The sequence below is a fragment of the Stegostoma tigrinum genome, chromosome 17 (genome assembly GCF_030684315.1).
Source record: "Stegostoma tigrinum isolate sSteTig4 chromosome 17, sSteTig4.hap1, whole genome shotgun sequence".
In the NCBI taxonomy this organism is placed as follows: domain Eukaryota; kingdom Metazoa; phylum Chordata; class Chondrichthyes; order Orectolobiformes; family Stegostomatidae; genus Stegostoma; species Stegostoma tigrinum.
This window is the reverse complement of record NC_081370.1, coordinates 35,853,711-35,875,712: the sequence shown is the minus strand read 5'-3', so window position 1 is coordinate 35,875,712 and position 22,002 is coordinate 35,853,711. Positions and strand designations below refer to the sequence as shown.

The window sequence follows — 22,002 nt, the reverse complement described above, 5'->3', positions numbered from 1 at the left end:
CCAGATGCTTTGCTGCTAAATGAACTCTGTATTTTGTCACCACTTCTGAAGGTTTTCTTTCCTGGCTGCTGTAATTGCTGAGTTTTATTCTGTCTGTTACTCTCTACAATCTTGTAGAGGAATGGGCAGTTTCACTGGGTTTTATTACTAAGTTAGCACCATTAATAAAATGAAGTGACCAAGTGAGAGAAAGGGAAATAAAATCTTTGGGGGAAGGCTATTTCAGCATAACAAGTGAGTTCATAGAATAACTTAATTGTATGGGACAGAGGTGACCATTCGGCCTATGATATCTCTGATGGATCCTTGAAAGAGTTATTCCACTAATACACTTCCCCTTATCCCTTCCCTACAGCTTTGCACAATTTTCCTTTTCAAGATATTTATCTAATGCCCTTTTGAAAGTTGCTATGGAATCTGCTTCCACAATTTTTTTTCAGGCAGTGCTTTCCTGAACAGTAATGTAGAAGAATGAGGAGTGATATGCTTCAGCTATCGAAGAAAATTTTTTTTAAAATGTCATTTATTCATGGGATGTGAGCATCATTGGCAACGCACACATTTATTCCCACTTTTAATAGCCATCAAGAAGGTGTTGCTGAATTGCCTTTTATGAACCCTCTAAAATCAAGTGATGTAGGTATACCCAACGTGCTGCTAAGAAGAGAGTTTTACGATTTTTAACCAAATTCCTTTGCAAATGTGGCAGAATAACGCTTAGTCAGGATGGTGTGAAGGTGATGAGTAGTTGGTGTTATACATTGCAACTGTTGCCCTTTTTTTTCAGGTGATGGAGGTAGGGGAATTGGAATCTGCGGTCAAAAGGGCTTTGATATGTTTGCTGCTGTGAAACCTTCAGATGGTTCACACTGCTTGCCACTGTCAGAGAGAGGATATATAAGATGGTGGATGGGTTACCGATTGAGCAAGCTGCTTTGCCTCAGGTGCTGTAAAGCTTCTCGATTGTTGATTCTGCACCCATCCAGGTAAATTGAAAATATCCCATCAGCTCTTGACTTGTAGATGGTGGGCATGTTTTGGGAGATGAGGGGCCTGGTACTTGCCATAGAACTCTCAGCCTCTGCTCTTCAGGGCACAGTATTTATATGGTTTGTCCTGTTAGTTTTCTGGTCAATGGTAATGCCCTGTTCTGAAGGATCTTGTTTGTGAGCCAATGATAATTGAATGTCAAGGAGAGATAGTAAGAGTTTCTCTTTTTGGAGATGTTCTAATACTTGTGTGGTGTGACTATTACTTGCCATTTATTAGCCCAGGTCTGAATGTTGATGATAGTAATTGGTTAATGGACAGAGAGAAACTATTTTTACTGAGAGATGGGCTTCTGGTACGAAGAGGTTCCATTTGCAAATTACTGATGATGTGGGTAAGTGGGGTTGAGACAGAGATCACCTATTATATCGTTAGATGTAGGCAAAAGTTTGAGGAGTTGGATGGCCTACTTTTGTTCTACGAATTACATTTTCTTATTTTGCTGCAGGAACTATATGTGGCATATAACAGTATTTCAGATGTCAGCCCCGTGAGCATGTTGGAACACCTGGAAATACTAGACCTGGAAGGAAACAACATTGATGATATTGTGCAGATCCACTATGTAGCTCTGTGCAGCAAGCTGAACACACTCACACTGGAGGGGAACCCTTTTTGCTTGCGACAAAACCCAGGGATCCCAGAGGTAAAAAGAGTAAATTGATGTTTTGCTGTATGCTTGCCATTGTGGTATCCATTTTGCATTATTTGCAAAACAACAACAAAAATAATCTTGCAAAAAATAAGATAAAACAAAGAACTGGAGTTGCTGGAGATCTGAAACAAAAACAGAAGTTGTTAGAAAAACTCAGAAAGTCATGCAGCATCTGTGGTGAGAATCCAGAGTTAACATTCGAATCTAGTCACCTTTCTTTGGATCTGATGAACAGTCACTGGACTCAAAATGTTAACTCTGCTTTCTCCCCTCAGATGCTGCCAGACCTGCGGAGACTTTCCAGCAATTTCTATTTTTGTTTCAGATCTTGAAAACAAGGTCATATCTAGTCATTTGGTGATGTAGAGCTTGAGCATTGCTGAAAGAGGACATTTTGTCAAAGCTTTTCATCTTGCGCTCACCAGAACAATTCACAAAAATACCAAAGTAAAGGGAAACAACAGTTATATTGTACAAGAGGAGAGTGCTGACTGGTTGCAAGTGGATTGTTAGAGGCCTTGCCACAGAGCATGGACCAGTTAATGATGACTGATGATTAACTGCCAAATTTTGTTTAAATTTTAAACCAAGCAGGTTTACTGTGATTAGCCAGGGCACTGCAATGAGAGAAGAACAAATGGCTGTTACCTATGTTGTTGAGTAGGGATAGATACAGCATGTGTATGTGTTCTTCTGCATAAAATTAACAGGATCCCATGTATTAATATATTTACTGTCCAGTCTAAGCAAATGTGACACATTGTGAGTCTAACTGACAATCATAAATTAGTAGTCAACATAAATCTTTGCACACTCAGGATTGTTTAACAAATGCTGTGCAATCACGAAATTGGATCTAATATTGGACCCTCTGCTGTGAGCTTTGCAAGCATGGACTGTTGTCTATTGTACCAAGGTTGAAGACATGTTCCTGGGCTGGTGAGGATCTTGGAGCTGGGCAGGTTATTGTGAATTCATACTCCTAAACTCCTAACTGAAGATTTGGCCCAAATCTAACAGAAAACGACCAATATTCTCAACTCTTTTTAATACAGCACTGTAACAGCCGTAAACATACAAATGACAGTACCTGCTCACAATTTAGGTAAGTGTCATGTTCTCAAACAGTGTTTCCCTAAGTTCTAAATTGCACTCAGGCTGTTCACCCTTGAATTGAGGCTTTTGAAAAGTTACTGTTTCAGTGCTGGTTTTCAACTTCATTATTCCATTGCAGTTCGTCCAATCCTCTTGTTAGAATTATTTTCTGAGAAGCTTTAAGCTATGCAGTGCTGCCATGTCATCTATTGCTGTTTTTATTGTTATCTGTTTCTCCTGTTATTATTGTCTGCTATAGTCATTGTTATTACTGCTAAACACTCAATTCTAAAAGCTGTGTACAAAAAAAATGTGATAATGATTATGATTATCCCTCCCCCTATCTGCATTGTTTTACATCTCATAACAATATCACATCCCGATTCATGAATTGCCTATTAAAATAAAAAGATAAGTTCCATATGAAAGATTCTAGTTATCATATCAGGTTTCATTCAAATTAAAAGGTTGTCTGGTTCATGTAATATATGAAGATGATTTTGATGGGAAAGATCTTCATTTTGTCAGGTAGGTTTCGCTCTTCGGGAAAAGTTCAAGGAACTTGCAGTGTTATATTGAAAAAAAAATCACGTCTTAGCAAGGTTTTTAAGGTAAGGTGGAAAAATGGGAGGCAGAGTTTGGACAATTTCTGAAACTAGTTTGTTACTGCACTTTTGTGGTAATTTTCTTCTTTAAGGCATTTAAATGTTGGCTTCTTTTAAGATGAATGCATTCTTGCTGAAGGACCAGCTGCACATCCTAGGACCTAAAAAGCAAAATTGGCTATAGTGATAGTGAACATATTCATTGTGATCTTTGAAAGTTACATGGATTTTGGAAAGGTTTTGGCAAATTGTAAAACGGCAAATGTAATGCTCCCATTCTAGAAATGAAAACGACAATAAAGCATAAAGCTATAGGTAACTTGCCTAACAGATATCATTATGAAAATACTGGAATTTATTATTACGAGTATGGTAGCAAGACACTGAGAAAATCATAAAATTATCTGAGTTAGCATATCTGTATCAAAAAGAAGGCTTACTTGACAAAGTTATTAGAGTTCTTTAAGGACATTATGAATCGAATTGATAAAGGGAACATATCAGTTAGAAGCAGAAATAGATCACTCAGCCCACTTCACCATTCAATAAGATCATGATCTGTATGAATACTCCACATTCTCGCCTATCCCAAAAACCTCTCAGCCTCTTGCTTATAAAGAATATTTTCAACCTTGTTCTGAAAATGTTGAAGGACTGTGCTTCCACTAGGAGGATGAGGTCCAAAGACTCACGACTCTTTGATAATTTATGCATATTGAGAGATTATTTTAGCGCACTATTTTAAAGTAACCTTCTTCTATAAGATTTCATGGGAGTGGGCAACTGTGGTGCATTACGTGATAACAAAGTGTGAAGCTGGATGAACACAGCAGGCCAAGCAGCATCTTAGGAGCACAAAAGCTGACTTTTCAGGCCTAGACCCTTCATCAGTAAAGAAAATATCTGTGATGCATTATGTTACTTGTTATCAACACTTGAAGTATGTTTATTTGAAAGCAATAGATGTAGCACATTTGGATTTCCAAAAGACCTTCAATAATACATCACATAAGATTGTTGCATAAGAAATATTAAATAAATGATTTGGATGTGAATATAGGAGGTTTGGTTACTAAGTTTGCAGATGACACCTAAACAGGTAGTGTAGTGGACAGTGAAAAAGATTATCTCAGAGTGCAATAGGACCTTGATCACAGCAAGCCAGGTAATACCCAATAAGTTGACTGCTCCTTTCCTCCAGATGCGGCGTGGCTTGCTGTGTTCTTCCAGCCTCCTGTTTGTCCAACTTGGATTCCAGCATCTGCATTTTTTTTTGTCTCAGGACATTGATCAGATTGGCCAGTGGATTGAGGAGTGGCAGATGGAGCTGAACTTTGATAAATGTGAGGCGTCGCATTTTGGTCAGGCAAATCAGCGCAGGACATAGACAGTTAATGGTAGGGCCCTGTGGAGAGTTAAAGAATCCTAGAGGTGCGGGGTGCATATTTCCTTGAAAGCAGGGTCACAGAAAGAGAGGGTGGTGAAGAAGTCATTTGACACACTTGCCTTCAATGGTCAGAACATCAAGCATAGGAGTTGGGATGTCATGTTGTGGCTCTGCGGGACATCAGTAAGGCCACTTTTAGCATACCGTGTAAAATTCTGGTCGTCCTTCCATCGGAGAAGTATTAAACTTGTGAAGGCTCAGAAAAGAGTAACAAAGATGTTCCTGGGACTGGAGAGTTTGGGTTATAGGGAGAGGCTGAATAGGCTGAAGCTTTTTTCCCTTAGAGCTTCAGAGGATCAGGGATGACCTTATTAGAGGTTTATAAAATCTTGAGGGGCATGGATAGGGCGAATAGCCAAGGTTTATTTTCCTAAGGTGGGGGAGTCCAAACCTAGAGTGCATAGTTTTTAGGTGAGAGAAGAAAGATTTAAAAAGGACCCGAGGAGTAACTTTTTCATGTATGGAATGACCTGTCAGAAGAAATGGTAGGTGCTGGTACAATTACAAAATTTAGAAAGGCAGCTGATGGGTATATGAGGAGGAAGGGTTCAGAGGGATATAGGCCAAATGCTGGCAAATGGGTCTAGGTAGGATTGGGATGTCTGGTTGGCGCAGGCGAATTGGACTGAAGGGTCTGTTTCTGTGCTCTTTTACTCTATAAAGAGTTGATGGTGTCAGAGGTAATCTACTAGCATAGAGAGAGGAGTGATAACTAACAGGCAACAGGAATTTGAGATAAAAGGGTCACTTTCACGTTGGCAAACTGTAACTAGTGGGATGTCACAGGGAGTGGTGCTGGGTCTGAACCATTTGCAGTCTATATTAAGGATGAGTCGTGGGGCTAAATGCATTGTAGCCACACTAGCTGATACAAAAGTAGGAAAGCATGCTGCAAGGAGAACAGAGAACTTTGGATTGGGATATAGATGGGTTTAGTGAGTGGCCAACAATTTAGCAGACGGCATATAATCTATTCAAATTTGAGATTGTCCACTTTTGCAAGAAAAATATGAAAGCAGAAATGAGACTGCAAAATGCTGTGACAGTGAGAGACTTGGATATTCATGAGTCACAGAAGGTTCGAGTGCAAGTACAGCAAATGATTAGGAAACCGGATGGAACGTTGGCCATTATTGAGAGGGAGATGAAATATTAAAGTAGGAAATCATGTTAGAACTCAAAAGGTTGTTGGTAAATTGCATCTAGAGTAAGTTGTATAGTTTTGGCTTTTATATTTAATAAGGAAAGTACTTTCATTGGAGGCAGTTCAAAGATAGTTTGCTAGGCTGATGCCTGAAATAATGGGGTTGCCCCGTGAGGAGAGACTCCTTGGATCTGTTTCCCATGTATGTTCTGTATTTACAAACTAGGACGATCCAATCTGGGCAGTTACTGCACCATCATTCCACTCATGATCATTAATAAAGTGATGGAAGGAGTCATCAACACTGCCATATTAGCTTAGCAACATCTGTTTGCTGAGGCTGAGTTCAAGTTCCACTAGCACCATTCAGTTCATGACCTCAACAGAAAATCGTTTAAAACAAGGACAAATGAGCTGAATTCCAGAGTTGAGCTGAGAGCGATTCCCATTGACAGCAAGGTTACATTTGATCCAGTACGGTGTCAAGGAAACTTAGCAAAACCGGAGTCAATAGGAATCAGTAGACTTGTTCTAACACAGGGGAGGATGCTTGTGATTGTTGCAGGTCGGTCATCTCACCTCCATGATATCTCTGCACAAATTCCACAGACAGTAAAAGCAAAAAACAGTCTGGAAGCTTCCAAAACAAAACTCGCCCCTGTTGACAACCTAGTCAGCACCAGTTCTGTCATTATTTTCTCTTTGTTTTCAATGTTCTGTATGGTTAGCTGGACAACACTGGCCTTCCCTTGATTGAGCAATTCAACATGGAACCAGCTGCCATTCACTGAGCATAATAACATCTCAATGTCAAAACATCTACAGTGTCCTTAGATCAGTAATTAACTTGCATTATCTTTCCAGGCCAGTTTCCAATAGCACAAATCTGTCATTTATCTCTCCTTCATTTGTTTAAAAGGAAAAAATCTGCTACTCAAAGTTCAATTTTCAACTTCAACTCACACTTACATGCCAAAAATGAGAGAATTTCAAGAAAAGCAGTGATGGTCTGAAGGGGTTCCACCTTATTGATAGAAATCCTGCTTTGAACTACTCTTTGAATAACACTGGAGGAGATCATTCAGTTGTGTGACATAACAAACATCCATTCCATCCAGGTCTTCTGTTTAAAATAGCTGCATGTGTAACAGGATTGAGGGACTGTCTTATCACTTGTGTTGTCATTGTAAAGGGGTCAGCCCAGTGGATCTCATAGAAAATAAATGTCCTGATTAGGGTTGTTAATCTCATCCAATCAAGAGCCCTGGCTGACAAATAAGAATTGGAGTAACAGATATCCTGTTCATTCTAAGAGCTGGCCTTGAGGGAGCTGGATCAGTGTCAAGAAGTCCCTACATATAAATAAAGGATGACTTGGTGACAAGATACCGGCCTCTGGAGTTATTTCAGTGATAATGAGAGAAAAGCAACCTCCTGAAAAAGTTCACACGCAACAGATAACCATATCTGGCATTGTGCCATTATTTGTGAAACTTGACTCATTGGGCCCAGCCTTCAACGGCTGGATCAAATGTGTGGGAGGATTACATTACTTTTTCTGAACAAATGACGTTGAGGCAGATGAAAAGCAATGGGTAATTTTTCTGATAGCTTGTGGACCTGCAGCTTTTTTGGCTATTAGGAGCCTAACTTTCCCTGAGGCATCAGATAGTGAAACCTTCCAAGACTCGATGGATTTAGTTATAGAATATTATGACCTCAAGCGTCCTCTAATTCTGAGGTGCTATTGGTTTTACTTTGCATCTTGAGAACTAGGGGAATCCGTATCTGGATGACTAGATTAAGACAATTGTCAGAGACATGTAACTTTTGTTCAGCCCTTAATGAGATACTGAGAGACTTTTGGTTTGGTTTGTGGAATTAATGATGTAACCATGCGAAAGCTGAAGTCCAACTGGACTTCAAACAGGCAGTACAACTGGCTTTATTATCGGAGAATGCGGCAAGCGGTACACCAAGGTTGTAGGGTATTCCAGTGGAAGTGGATATGCCCACCAGTCTGACTGAGCTTGGGGAATATCACTTGAGTGAAGGCAATTGCATAGCATCGGTCAGGACATATCCTGAACAAATAGACTATAGGTTAGCCCACAGCAAAATTCCAAAACAAAGACAAGCCTTGGCCAAACTGACTAAAATTTTCTTCCAGATCTGGAGCGGCAACCATTGTAGTCACTGCCAGTAATGTGGACTCGATAGCAAATGAGTCCCAGTAGACTTAATTGAGTAAGAAAACTTACAGACCTGTATCCAGGAGAGTGCACACCCTGGGTTGGAACAGTTAAATTGTTTAGCCATATTCAAATCAGAACCAATCCAGATAAGCGTCGAGTGAAATGGTCACCCAGTTCTAATACCAACACGGCTGTTTCAGTGATTGCGGAAACAGTCTTTAACAAAATTCACTCTGGTTCTGGTCTCTTATGAGAAGCAACTGATTCAATTCCCACTGATAGTAGTAAAATGCTCAGGCCCAAGCTTGATGGGGCGAAATTGGTTGAGAAAGATTCACCAAGATTGGCTCAACATTTTTGATTAGGAAATGGCTGCCCGAGTGAATTAAATACCTGAAAGTTTTTCAAGAAGGTTTAGGAACTATCAAAGGAGCCAAGACCAGGAAGCAATTCCATGATTTAGCAATATCCGTCCAGTGCCATTTGCCTTGCAGGCAAAAGTTGAGGCAGAAATAAGAAGGTGGTAAAGTGAAAGAATCCTCAAACCTGTCCAGTTGGTAGAAAGGGCAGCTCTAATCCTACCCAATTGTGAAACCCGAGGAGTCAGCCCACATTTGTGGGGATTTTAAACAATCGTAAACTGCTTTTTGCAGCTCGATAAATACCCCGTCTCTCATGTCGAGGATTCCTATCAAAGCTGGCTGGGATTGGGGTTAGGGTTGGGGGTTTGTCCTTCACAAAGCTGGACATGAACAATGCATACTTGCCATTGCAGTTAGATGAAGATTCCCAGAATTATGCTATCATCAATACCTTTGTACCAATATTTGGCTGATATTTGAGGTATCATCAGCTTGTGTAATTTTTCAGCAGATAACAGAGAACACTTTACAAGGTCTACCCCAGGTCGCCATTTATCTAGATGATGTGCTAGTAACAGGGAAGACTAATAAGGAGCACTTAGAACTTGGATATAGTCTTAGATGTTTCGCCCAGGATGCACGTCTTAGTGGAGAAAAATGTGTGTTCCAAGCATCCCAAGTGACCACCTTGGGTTACAGAGTTGACAAGACCAGGTTACATCCATTGGAAGATAAAGTAAGGCAATCAAAGGTGCCTTAGCTTACACTTCTTTACTGCAGCTTAGGCCTTTCCTTGGACTGGTGCATTATTATAGAAAATTCACAGTTTATACATAACCTGGCCTCCATCCTGGCACTTTTGCATCAACTCTTAAAGAGCTAGCCTTTGGAACAGTCTCATAGTCAAAGCTGACAAAATTAGACATTGGGCAAAGAAAGATCCCGTCCTGACAAAACCAAAGTAGCTGGTGTTTGGGGAAATCAAAGGGCCAGCACAACAAGCGTTGAAACCTTTATGGACCCAGAAAGACCAGATCACAGGAAAGAATAACATTATTATGGGGAGCTGAGCAAATGTCTGCTCCACATACTGACCAAACTCCACCAGGGTCATCCAAGATTTCCAAAATGAAGATGCTGGCGAGAAGCTATATTTGATGGCCAGGAGTGGATGCAGATACAGCTGCGGTGGTGGGGCAGGTCCCAGAGTGACAACAAGGACAAAACTTGGCACCAACAGCTTCCCCGCATTCATAAGAATGGCCAGGTAAATCCTGGACTTGGTTACATTGAGCATATGAGAAGACCTGTGTAGTCTACAATGTTCTTCGTCATTGTCAGCGCCCACACAAAGTGGCTGATCATGTGTAGAGTTTATTCATCAAACATGGAGGTGATAATAGAAAAACTGTGTGCTTCTTTTGCATTGGACTCCTAAAAGTGTTGGTCACATAACAGGCCAAGATTTTTAGATTAGATTAGATTCCCTACAGTGTGGAAACAGGCCCTTTGGCCCAACCAGTCCACACTGCCCCTTGAAGCATCCCACACAGACCCATCCCCATTTAACCCACACACCCCTGAACACTACAGGCAATTTAACATGGCCAGTCCACCTAGCCTGCACATCTTTGGACTGTGGGAGGAAACCGGAGCACCTGGAGGAAACCCACACAGACATGGGGAAAATGTGCAAACTCCACACAGACAGTCGCCTGCAGTTGGAATCGAACCTGGGTCCCTGGTTCTGTGAGGCCGCAGTGCTAACCACTGATCCACCGTGCTGCCAATCAGCACGGTAAAGTCAAATGGTATTCAACATATAAGGACAGCTCTATACCATCCATCATCGAATGGACTGGTCTTTCTGCCGGACCAAACTTTGAAGGCAGGCTTAAAGGAACAGCCTACAGCTTCACTAGATACCAAACTATCTCAATTTCTATGTAATTAGAGTGTTAGAAGCCAGGTGACACCAGGTTAGAGTCCAACAGGTTTATTTGAAATCGCACACTTTCAAAGCATTGCCCCTTTGTCAGGTGAAGTCACTTCACCTGATGAAGGGGCAGTGCTATGAAAGTGTGTGATTTCAAATAAACCTGTTGGACTATTTCCTGGTGTCATCTGACTTCTGACATTGCCCACCCCTCTCCAATACCGGTACCTCCATATCATATGTAAATTTTAGAATCACCCATCAATGCAACTACAGGGATAGCTCTAGCAGAGTTGCTAATGGGGAGAAGACTCCACAAGGTTAAATGTGATTTTTTTTTTCCCCCCGGGCCTTGGGTGAGGAGAGGGTGAAACGACATCAGGAACTCCAATGCCAGACACAAGACAGAGACAGTTTAGTTCAGTGGATGAAGTTTGATGTAGAAATCACAGAAATGGCCCTGCATGGGTAAGAGGCATGGTTAACATGAGGTCAGGTCCAGTGACATTTTAAAGTTTTTGGACGGATGTGATAGTCCTAAACAAGCATATGGACCATACAAAAGCTGCAGACTTGCAAATGGTGCAGAAGCAATATGCTTGGCTTCTCAACAACCTTTCCGACTGTTCTGGAACCTGTGGGTTCTCCCTTTCCGTGAAGCATTGAAGATATCCCTGAATCTTAGATGGACGTGGCAGATGTTGCTGCCTTGAGGCCTTTGCCGCCCGAAGAAAATGATTTTCTTCTGAGATTCTGGTCACAAGGGTGAGTTATTGTGCGTTGCACGCCACCCGAATCAGAGGCGGGGTTGGAGGAACCTGACCTGGTGTTTAAAAGCGCCCCAGGAGGTGCTACATAAAAAAGCCTATGTCCTCAGACTAAGGGGGAGGGATTTAATGGCTGTAAGGGGGTCAGCCATGTGACCTCCTGGAATATAAATTCCTTGAATGGGGCTGTTAATCTGATCCAATCAGTGAGCCCTGGCAGACGGATAAAAACAGGAGTTTCAGACATCCTGAGATATTGGGAACTGCAGATGCTGGAGAATCCAAGATAATAAAGTGTGAAGCTGGATGAACACAGCAGGCCAAGCAGCGTCTCAGGAGCACAAAACCTGACGTTACGGATCCGGCTTCACACTTTATTGTTTCAGACGTCCTGTTCACTCTGAGAGCTGGTTATGATGGACGTTGGATCAGTGTTAAGGACGCTCCATGTGTAAACAAAGGGTGACTCGGTGACAGGAGGCCATCCTCTGTGGAGTTATTTCAACTTGTGCACTTCACCTTGAAGTTGTGCCAGAATTAGTGTTAACGTGTGTCTTGGAGAATAGATTTTTGATGTTTATCCAGTTTATCTGGAAATCACAGAAGGAGATTCTGGCCTCCAACTAAAAGCTAGTAATTTCTCACTGAGAAACCAGAACCTGCTTGTGATTCATTATGCCAGCTATCCATCTTTATAATTGGAATTTGCTCCAGCATGATGAGAAATGGAATACAACCCTCCTGGGGAAAGCCATAATTCACTTGCAGCTTCATTGTTGTGAGTTATAATGCAGCTGACTTGTACAGTAGAGTATTTACACAGTTATGGATCAAATGTTTTGACAAGGTTACTTCAGATCATATTAATTCTCTGCAATGTCTTGAATGTATCGTAATCTCTGTGATCAGTGTTCAGTTTTCCAAAAAGTCTGCTAAAGTTTTGTTTAGAACAAAGTATCACTACCATTAATAGTGTTTTGAGAGACATGCTCTTGTGAGAAACAGCAAGCACCTAAGAAATAGGAGCAGGAGTAGGCCCCTCAGCCCCTCAAGCCTGCCCAACATTTTATATGGTAATGGATGATCTGCCCCAGGCCTCAATTCCTCTTCATTCCAGCTCCTCATATCAAGGAGTTAAAGACTATTTACCTCTTCTTTAAATATATTCCGTGGTCATACCTTCACAACTTTCTTTGGTAGAGAATTCCAGATGCTCACTACCTTTGACAGAAGAATTGCCTTCGTATCTTCATTTTAAATTAATATTCTCCTATTCTATAACTATGTTCCTTAATTTGAGTTTCTTGCAGTAATGGAAAAATCTTCTCAATATCTGTCTCTTCAAGCCCTTTCAGAATCTTGCATAATTCGTTAAGATCACCCTGCATTTGTCTGAACACTAATGAATAAATCGCCTAACCTGTATGGTTATTCCTAATAAGCCAAACCCTTTATCCCAAGGGTTAGCCCAATAAAACTTTTCAACTGCCTCCAATGGCAGTATATCCTTTCCTAAATACAGGGACTAAAACTGTCCACAATGTTCCAAGTATCACCTCACTGGCAGCCTGTACAGTTTTAACAAGAATTTCCTAATTTTAAACTCTAACCTCAAATTATTAATTGTCAAAATTCCATTTATCTTTTTAATTACTTACTCTACCTGATTGTTAACTTTGTGTTTTATGCACAGGAATACCGCAGATTTTGCTAAATGTTATTAGTCTCTCTCCTTTTAAATAATATTCTGATCTTCCAGCCGTAAGACATCATTTGATCTTGCATTTTCCTGCATTAAGCTCCTATCAGCCAAGTTTTTGTGCAAACTATCTGTATCCCTTTGCACATTCCTTTATGCTTCATCACAACATGCTTTCCACGTATCTTTGGATTATCAAAGCATTTGGGTACATTAGACTCTGCCTCCTCCTTTAAGTGATTAATATGGATACTAAATAATTGAGGCTCTAGGATTGTCCTTTGAGGTTCCCCCACTTGTTACGTCTCGTCAATCTGAACGACATATTAGACCATAAAACATAGGAGCAGAAAATAGGCCATTCGGCCCATCGAGTCTGCTCCGCCATTCAATCATGGCTGATAAGTTCCTCAACCCCATTCTCTCACTTTCTCCCCGTAACCCATGATCCACTTGATAATCAAGAATCTACCTATCTCACTCTTAAATGTACTCAATGACCTGGCCTCCACAGCCTTCTGTGGCAGTGAATTCCATAGATTCACCACTCTAGTTGAAGATATTTCTCCTTATCTCTGTTCTAAAAGGTCTTCCCTTTGCTCCAAGACTATGTCCTTGGGTCCTGGTCTCTCCTACAAATGAAAACATCTTCCCAACATCCACTCTGTCCAGGCCATTCAGTATTCTGTAAGTTTCAATTAGATCCCCCCGATCCTACTAAACTCTAATGAGTATAGTCCCAGAGTCCTCAAAAATTCCTCATATGTTAAGTTTTCCATTCCTGGGACCATTCTTGTAAACCTCCTCTGAACCTGCTCTAGGGCCAGTACATCCTTCCTGAGATATGGGGCTCAAAACTGCACATAATACTCCAAATGTGGCCTGATTAGAGCTTATAAAGCCTCAGTAGTACATCCCTGCTTTTATATTGAAGTCCTCTCAAAATAAATGCCAACATTGCATTTGCCTTCCTGACTAATGACTCAACCTGCAAGTTTACTTGAGAGAATCCTGAACTAGAACTTCCAAGTCTCTTTGCACTTCAGACTTCTGAATTTTCTCCCCACTTAGAAAATTGTCCATGCTTTTATTCTTCTTATCAAAGTGCATGGTCTCACAATTCCCCAAATGGTTGTACACCATTTGCCACTTCTTTGCCTGCTCTCCTAACCTGTCCAAATCCTTCTGCATCCTTGCCACCTCCTCAATACTACCTATCCCTCCACCTATCTTTGTATCGTTGCAAACTTAGCCAGAATGCCCACAGTTCCTTCATCAAGATCATTAATGTACAAAGTGAAAAGTTGCGGTCCCAACACATACCCTTGCGGAACACCACTTGTCACCGGCTGCCATCCTGAGAAAGACCCTTTTATCCTTATTCTCTGCTTTCTGCCAGACACCCAATCTTCTCTCCATGCTGGCACCTTGCCTCTAACACCATGGGCCCTTGTCTTACTCAGCAGCCTCTGTGCAGCACATTGTCAAAGGCCTTCTTGAAGTCCAGGTAGATAATATACATTGGTTCTCCTTGGTCTACCCTGCTCGTTACTTCTTCAAAGAGTTCCAGCAGGTTAGTCAGGCATGACCACCCCTTGATGAAGTCATGCTGACTTTTCCCTATTTTACAATAGACAATAGACAATAGGTGCTGGAGTAGGCCATTTGGCCCTTCGAGCCAGAACCACCATTCATTATGATCATGGCTGATCATCCACAATCAGTATCCTGTTCCTGCCTTATCCCCATAACCCTTGATTCCACTATCTTTAAGAGCTCTATCCATCTCTTTCTTGAAAGTATCCAGAGAGTTGGCCTCCACTGCCTTCTGGCGTAGAGCATTCCATATATCCACCACTCTCTGGGTGAAGAAGTTTTTCCTCAACTCTGTTCTAAATGGCCTACCCCTTATTTTTAAACTGTGTCCTCTGGTTCTGGACTCCCCCATCAGCAGAAACATGCTTCCTGCCTCCAGAGTGCCCAATCCCTTAATAATCTTATATGTCTCAATCAGATCCCCTCTCATCCTTCTAAACCCACGTGTATACAAGCCCAGTCGCTCCAATCTTTCAACATATGATCGTCCCGCCATTCCGGGAATTGACCTCATGAACATACGCTGCACTCCCTCAATATCAAAAATGTCCTTCCTCAAATTTGAGACCAAAACTGGATACAGTACTCCAGGTGCGGTCTCACCAGGGCCCTGTACAGTTGCAGAAGGACCTCTTTGCTCCTATACTCAATTCCTCTTGTTACGAAGGCCAGCATGCTATTAGTTTTCTTCACTGCCTGCTGTACCTGCATGCTTGCTTTCATTGACTGATGTACAAGAACACCTAGATCTCGTTGCACTTCCCCTTTACCTCACTTGACTCCATTGAGATAGTAATCTGCCTTCCTGTTCTTGCCACCAAAGTGGATAACCACACATTTATCCACATTAAACTGCATCTGCCCTGCGTCTGTTCGCTCACCTAGCCTGTCCAAGTCACCCTGTATTCTCATAACATCCTCCTCACATTTCACACTGCCACCCAACTTTGTGCCATCAGCAAATTTGCTAATATTACTTTTAATGCCTTCATCTATATCATTATTGTATATCGTAAATAGCTGCGGTCCCAGCACCGAACCTTGTGGTACCCCACTGGTCACCGCCTGCCGTTCCGAAAGGGACCTGTTTATGACTACTCTTTGCTTCCTGTCAGCCAGCCAGTTTTCAACCCAAGTCAGTATTTTGCCCCTAATACCATGTGCCCTAATTTTGTTCACCAATCTCTTATGCAGAACTTTATCAAAGGCTTTCAGAAAAAGTCCAGGTACACTACATCCACTGGTTCTCCCTTGTCTATCTTCATAGATACATCCTCAAAAAATTTACCATATACTTCCAAATATTCAGAAATCTCATCCTTTACAGTGGATTCCAAAATCGTACCCACGACTGAATTCAGGATATTTGGCTTGTAATTTTCCATCTTTTGCCTTATTCCCTTTTTAAACAGTGGTGTCACATTAGCGATTTTCCAGTCCTGTAGGACCCTCCCTGACTCTAGTTATTCCTGAAAGATTACCATTAATGCTTCCACTATCTCTTCAGCTATCTCGTTTAGAACTCTGGGGTGTAGTCCACCTGGTCCAGGTGATTTATCGACCTTCAGGCCAATCGGTTTTACTAGCACCTTTTTCTTGGTGATGGCCACCATACTCACCTCTGCCCCGACTCTCTTGAATTCTTGGGAGATTACGCGTGTCTTCCACTATGAAGACTGACGCAAAGTAATGATTCAGTTCCTCAGCCATTTCCTTGTTCCCCACTACTATCTCTCCACTGTCATTTTCCAGTGGTCCAATGTCTACTTTAGCCTCTCTTCTGCCCTTTACATACCTAGGAACTTTATATATATCTGAAAGAAACTCTTACACTCTTTGAGCTCACCCTCATGTTTAATCTTCTCCCTCTTTATTTCTTTTTTTGTTGCCCTTCTGTTGGTCTTTGTATGCTTCCCAGTCCTCTGGTTTCCCACTGCCCTTTGCCACATTATATGCCTTCTCTTTTGCTTTTGTGCTATCCCTGACTTTTATATTAGACCATAAGACATAGGAGTGGAAGTAAGGCCATTCGGCCCATCAGGTCCACTCCACCATTTGAATCATGGCTGATGGGCATTTCCACACCACTTCCCTGCACTCTCCCCGTAGCCCTTGATTCCTTCTGAGATCAAGAATTTGTCGATCTCTGCCTTGAAGGCATCCAACGTCCCGGCCTCCACTGCACTCTGCGGCAATGAATTCCACAAGCCCATTACTCTCTGGCTGAAGAAATGTCGTCTCAATTCAGTTTTAAATTTACCCCCTCTAATTTTAAGGCTGTGCCCACGGGTCTTGGTCTCCCCGCCTAACGGAAACAACTTCCTAGCGTCTACCCCTTCTAAACCATACATTATCTTGTAAGTTTCTATTAGATCTCCCCTCAACCTTCTAAACTCTAATGAGTACAATCCCAGGATCCTTAGCTGTTCATCATACATTAAACCTACCATTCCAGGAATCATCTGTGTGAAACTCCGCTGGACACTCTGCAGGGCTAGTATGTCCTTCCTGAGGTGCGGGGCCCAAAATTGGACACAGTATTCTAAATGGGGCCTAACTAGAGCCTTATAAAGCCTCAGAAGCACAGCGCTGCTTTTATATTCCAACCCTCTTGAGATAAACGACAACATTACATTCGCTTTCTTAATTACGGACTCTACCTGCAAGTTAACCTTTAGAGAATCCTGGACCAACACTCCCAGATCCCTTTGCACTTCTGATTTGCGAATTTTCTCACCATTTAGAAAATAGTCCATGCCTGTATTCTTTTTATCCAAAGTGCAAAACCTCACATTTACTCACATTGAATTTCATCAGCCATTTCCTGGACCACACTTCTAAACTGTCTAAATCTTTCTGCAGCTTCCCCACCTCCTCAGTACTATCTGCCTGTCCACCTAACTTCGTATTATTGGCAAACTTCGCCAGAATGCCCCCAGTCCCTTCATCCAGATCATTAATATATAAGGTGAACAGCTGTGGCCCCAACACTGAACCCTGCGGGACACCACTCGTCACCGTTTGTCATTCCGAGAAAGAGCCTTTTATCCCAACTCTCTGCCTTCTGTCAGACAGCCAATCCTCAATCCAAGCCAGTAGCTCACCTCGAACACCAAGGGCCCTCACCTTACTCAGCAGCCTCCCGTGAGGCACTGTATCAAAGGCCTTTTGGAAGTCTAGATAGATAACATCCACTGGGTTTCCCTGGTCTAAAATACTTGTTACCTCTTCAAAGAATTCTAACAGGTTTCTCAGGCACGACCTCCCCTTACTAAATCCATGCTGACTTGTTCTAATCTGACCCTGCACTTCCAGGAATTTAGAAATCTCATCCTTGACAATGAATTCAAGAATTTTACCAACTACCGAGGTTAGGCTAATCGGCCTATAATTTTCCATCTTTTGCCTTGATCCTTTTTTAAACAAGGGAGTTACAACAGCAATTTTCCAATCATCTGGGACTTTCCCTGACTCCAGTGACTTTTGAAAGATCACGACCAAAGCCTCCGCTATTTCCTCAGCCACCTCCCTCAGAACTCTAGGATGTAGCCCATCAGGCTAGCACTATCTCTTTTGTAATGCCTACCGTACTCAACTCTGCCCCCTGGCTCTCCCTAATTGTTGGCATACTACTCATGTCTTCCACAGTGAAGACTGACACAAAGTACTTATTAAGTTCTTCAGCTATTTCCTTATCTCCCATCACTAGCCTTCCAGCATCAATTTGGAGCAGCCCAATATCTACTTTTGCCTCTCGTTTGTTTCTTATGTATTGAAAGAAGTTTTTACTATCATTTCTAATATTACTAGCTAGCCTACCTTCATATTTGATCTTCTCCTTCCTTATTGCTCTCTTTGTTATCCTCTGTTTTTGTAGCCTTCCCAATCTTCTGATTTCCCAGTGCTCTTGGCCACTTTATAGGCTGTCTCTTTTTCTTTGATATATTTCCTGACTTCCTTTGTCAGCCATGGCTGTCTAATCTCACCCCGGATAATCTTTCTTTTCTTTGGGATGAACCTCTGTACTGTGTCCTCAATTACACCCAGAAACACCTGCCATTGTTGGTCTACTGTCTTCCCCGCTAGGCTCTGCTTCCAGTCGATTTTCGTCAATTCCTCTCTCATGCCCCCGTAATTACCTTTATTTAACTGTAACACCATTACATCCAATTTTGCCTTCTCTCTTTCAAACTGCAGACTGACCTCTACCACATGATGATCGCTGCCTCCGAAATAACACCCTTACTTTAAGGTCTTTTATAAAGTTTGGCTCATTACATAGCACTAAGTCCAGAATAGCCTGCTCCCTTGTGGGCTCCATCGCAAGCTGTTCCAAAAAGCCATCCTGCAAACATTCCATGAATTCTCTTTGGATCCACCAGCAACATAATTCACCCAATCCACCTGCATACTGAAGTCCCCCATGATCACCGTGACCTTGCCTTTCTGACATGCCCTATCTATTTCTCAGTGCATCTTACGCCCTTGGTCCTGATCACTGTTAGGAGGACTATACATAACTCCCATTATAATTTTTTTGCCTTTGTGGTTCCTCAATTCCACCCACACAGACTCCGTATCTTCTGACCCTATGTCATTCAGTGCCGTAGATTTAATTTCATTCTTAACTAACAAGGCAACCCCACCCCCTCTGCCTACCTCCCTGTCTTTTCAATATGTTGTGAATCCTTGGATGTTTAACTGCCAGTCCATATTACTAGCTAACTCACCTTCCTATTACATCTTCTCCTGCCTTATTGTTTGTTAGTTGCACTCTGCAGGTTCCTGAAGGCTTCCCAATCCTCTGGCTTCCCACTAATCTTTACCACATTGTATACTTCTTCTTTTGCTTGGCCCTGAATTTCTTTGTCAGCCATGATTGCCTCGAACTCCCCTTAATATGTTGCTTCTTTGGGATGAATTTCTGCTGTGCCTCCCAAATTACCCCCAAAAACTCCTGCCATTACTGCTACACCACCTTTCCCCCCTCGTGTCTTTGCAATTACCTTTTACTTAATTGTAATTTCGTTGCACTTGATCAAGCTTCTCGCTCTCAAACCACATGGTGAATTGTATCATATTATAATCACTGCCCCCGAGGCATTCTTTCACCTTAAGCTCCCAAATCAAGTCTCCTTCATTACACATTACCAAATCCAGAATTGCCTGTTCCCAAGTGGGCTATACCACAAGCCACTCGCAAAACACCTCATAGATTACATATTGGTATATTTTGTTACCCCCACTAGAATGGTTTCCAGCACCATAGTGATGGTCACTTAGCTCATGTTACTTTCACTGTCATTAAAAAAGGTTGAAAAAAAATCTCCAACTTATTGGCTGATTGCAAAGGTTGAGACTTCTGTACTTCTGCCTTCCAGATTCCCTTACTCACCTCACTAGCAGTGTTATTCAGCTGGCCCTGACTACTTATCACATGAAAGGACACTCCTCTAGGGGGTGACCTGCCTTCTGACACAAAGCATCCAGGTAACTTGCTCTCACCCTGATGTGTGACCCTATCTGCAGCTTGGTCTCCAGCTTATAAACTTAGCCAAAGCTCCTGTAGCTGAAAACAGTAACTGCAAATGATTTCTCTAGATCATGCTGGCATCCAAGGGCCCACTCATTCTGCAGCCTTGACTCATCACCTGTTCTGCCAACCTTAATTAAAATGAACTAACTACTTTATTATTTTATTCAATGATTTATTTTCCTTTTTATTTATCTTCATTAACCTACCATGAGTTCCTGTATTATTTCAAATCTTGGCAATAGAATCAGCCATCGTCATTTATGAGATGTTCATCATTAGCTAGGAGCCAATTCCTATAGGCTGAAAACATTAGAAACACCACAAGAAAAAAGGCACCTACTTCCATTCCAAACTCCCCTAATTATCAAACTCCCAGCTTTTTGTGCTAAGTTGCACAGAGATGCCTAGCTTTCAGTTTCTAAACAAAAAGAACTGACTGATTCCAATTACAGAAAAAAATCAGATTCATCTGGATTCTTATTCTGCTGGCTTGAATTGCATCCTTGGTGGACACCTTGTAAAATTCTTGCTTAGGGCTGTGAAATTTGGAATCAAAACAGTGGGTTCCAGATAAATGTTAAACAAAAGAAAACAGCTAGACTTTTACAAAGGAATTAAGATTCCCTTGCTCATCAAATGTCAGAACTCAATCCAAATTGTAAAAGCTGGAGTTGTTTGCCTTTGAGCAATTGAGATTGAGAGAAAATTTGATGAAGAAGTACATTTGATGGCAGGTTTAGACAATGTAAAGAAGGGAACGCTATTCGCATTAACCAACCATTATGAGAACTAAGGGACAAGAGTTAACAAAGGCATAAGAGAAGGAACTGTTTTAATTTTTTAATTTTTAATATGTTTTTAACATTTTTTAATGACCTGAAACTGACTGTACATGAGGATGATAGAACTGGAGAAAGTCAATGATTTCTGAAGATACACTGATGAGATATTGAAGGAAATAAACTTGCAGGGCCACAGGCATAGAGCTGGGAAATGGGAAAAACTGGTTTGCTTTACAGAAAGTCAACATTGAATCAATGGGATAAATGCCCTCCTTCTATACTGTAAATCACTCTGACTGCATGGTCTCTGAAAGAGCAAAACAAATGAATGACCAGTTAACAGTTTTGTGTGACGCTGATTGAGGGATGAATGGTGCCTAGTTTACCAGAAACACTCCCCTGGCTTCAGCAAATGTGTTTTAATCGCATTCAAGTTCAGGCCTCACTCTCTATATAGACCAAGGCTAATTTCAGTATTTTGTTTTTTTTCTCTCCCTTTTTTATTTTTCCCATTTACTCTGCTGCTAAACTACCTGTTCTTTGACATGATTTCTTGCATTCAGGTTGTGGCATAAGATACATTAACAGGATTTAAGAAGAATCTAGACAAGTTTTGGTCAGTGAAAGGAATATAATGGTTATTACATGTAAATTAGGCGTTAATTTGCTCTTTCTTTGTATTGTCAGTAATGTTTGAATATCTTCAGAGAAAAAGCCAGTAAGACCTCTCTGATCACTTAAGATTATTCCTTTTGGTGCAGGTAGATATATCATCTCACAGTTTATTCCCTTTGATTACACTTACATCTAATGCAGTTTATGTGACCCTTGCAGAGTATGTATCTCTGGTGTTTTTTTTTGAATGTCAGTGTTCAGCATAAATGGCTGATTGAAAGCTGTTTTCTAACCAAGTGCAGCAGATTGACTGTCATAGTTTGGTCTGTTTCACTAGAGCTAACATTTTTTTGAATACAATACTTTATTTCTGTCATTGGAAAAAGGCCAAGTTCTATTGAATAGGACACCAGCTAAGTGGAACTGAAGACAGCTGAAGATCAGGGAATTCACCATCTTTATTCGCCTGTGAGATGTGGAGGTTGTAAGGCTGACATTTATTGTCTCTCCCTAATTCT

At 41.5% G+C, this 22,002-nt stretch overlaps 1 protein-coding gene across 3 annotated transcripts in view; it reads left to right on the top strand.

Moving 5' to 3' along the window:
- The window catches only part of lrrc56 (leucine rich repeat containing 56), a 128,262-nt gene that overhangs the window by 57,313 nt on the left and 48,947 nt on the right, over window positions 1-22,002 (top strand). For all 3 annotated transcript variants that reach the window (XM_048545323.2, XM_048545325.2, XM_048545324.2), the window contains one exon: window positions 1,499-1,696. In XM_048545323.2, coding sequence (XP_048401280.2) covers window positions 1,499-1,696 — 198 coding nt within the window. The remainder of the gene's footprint in view (window positions 1-1,498; window positions 1,697-22,002) is intronic.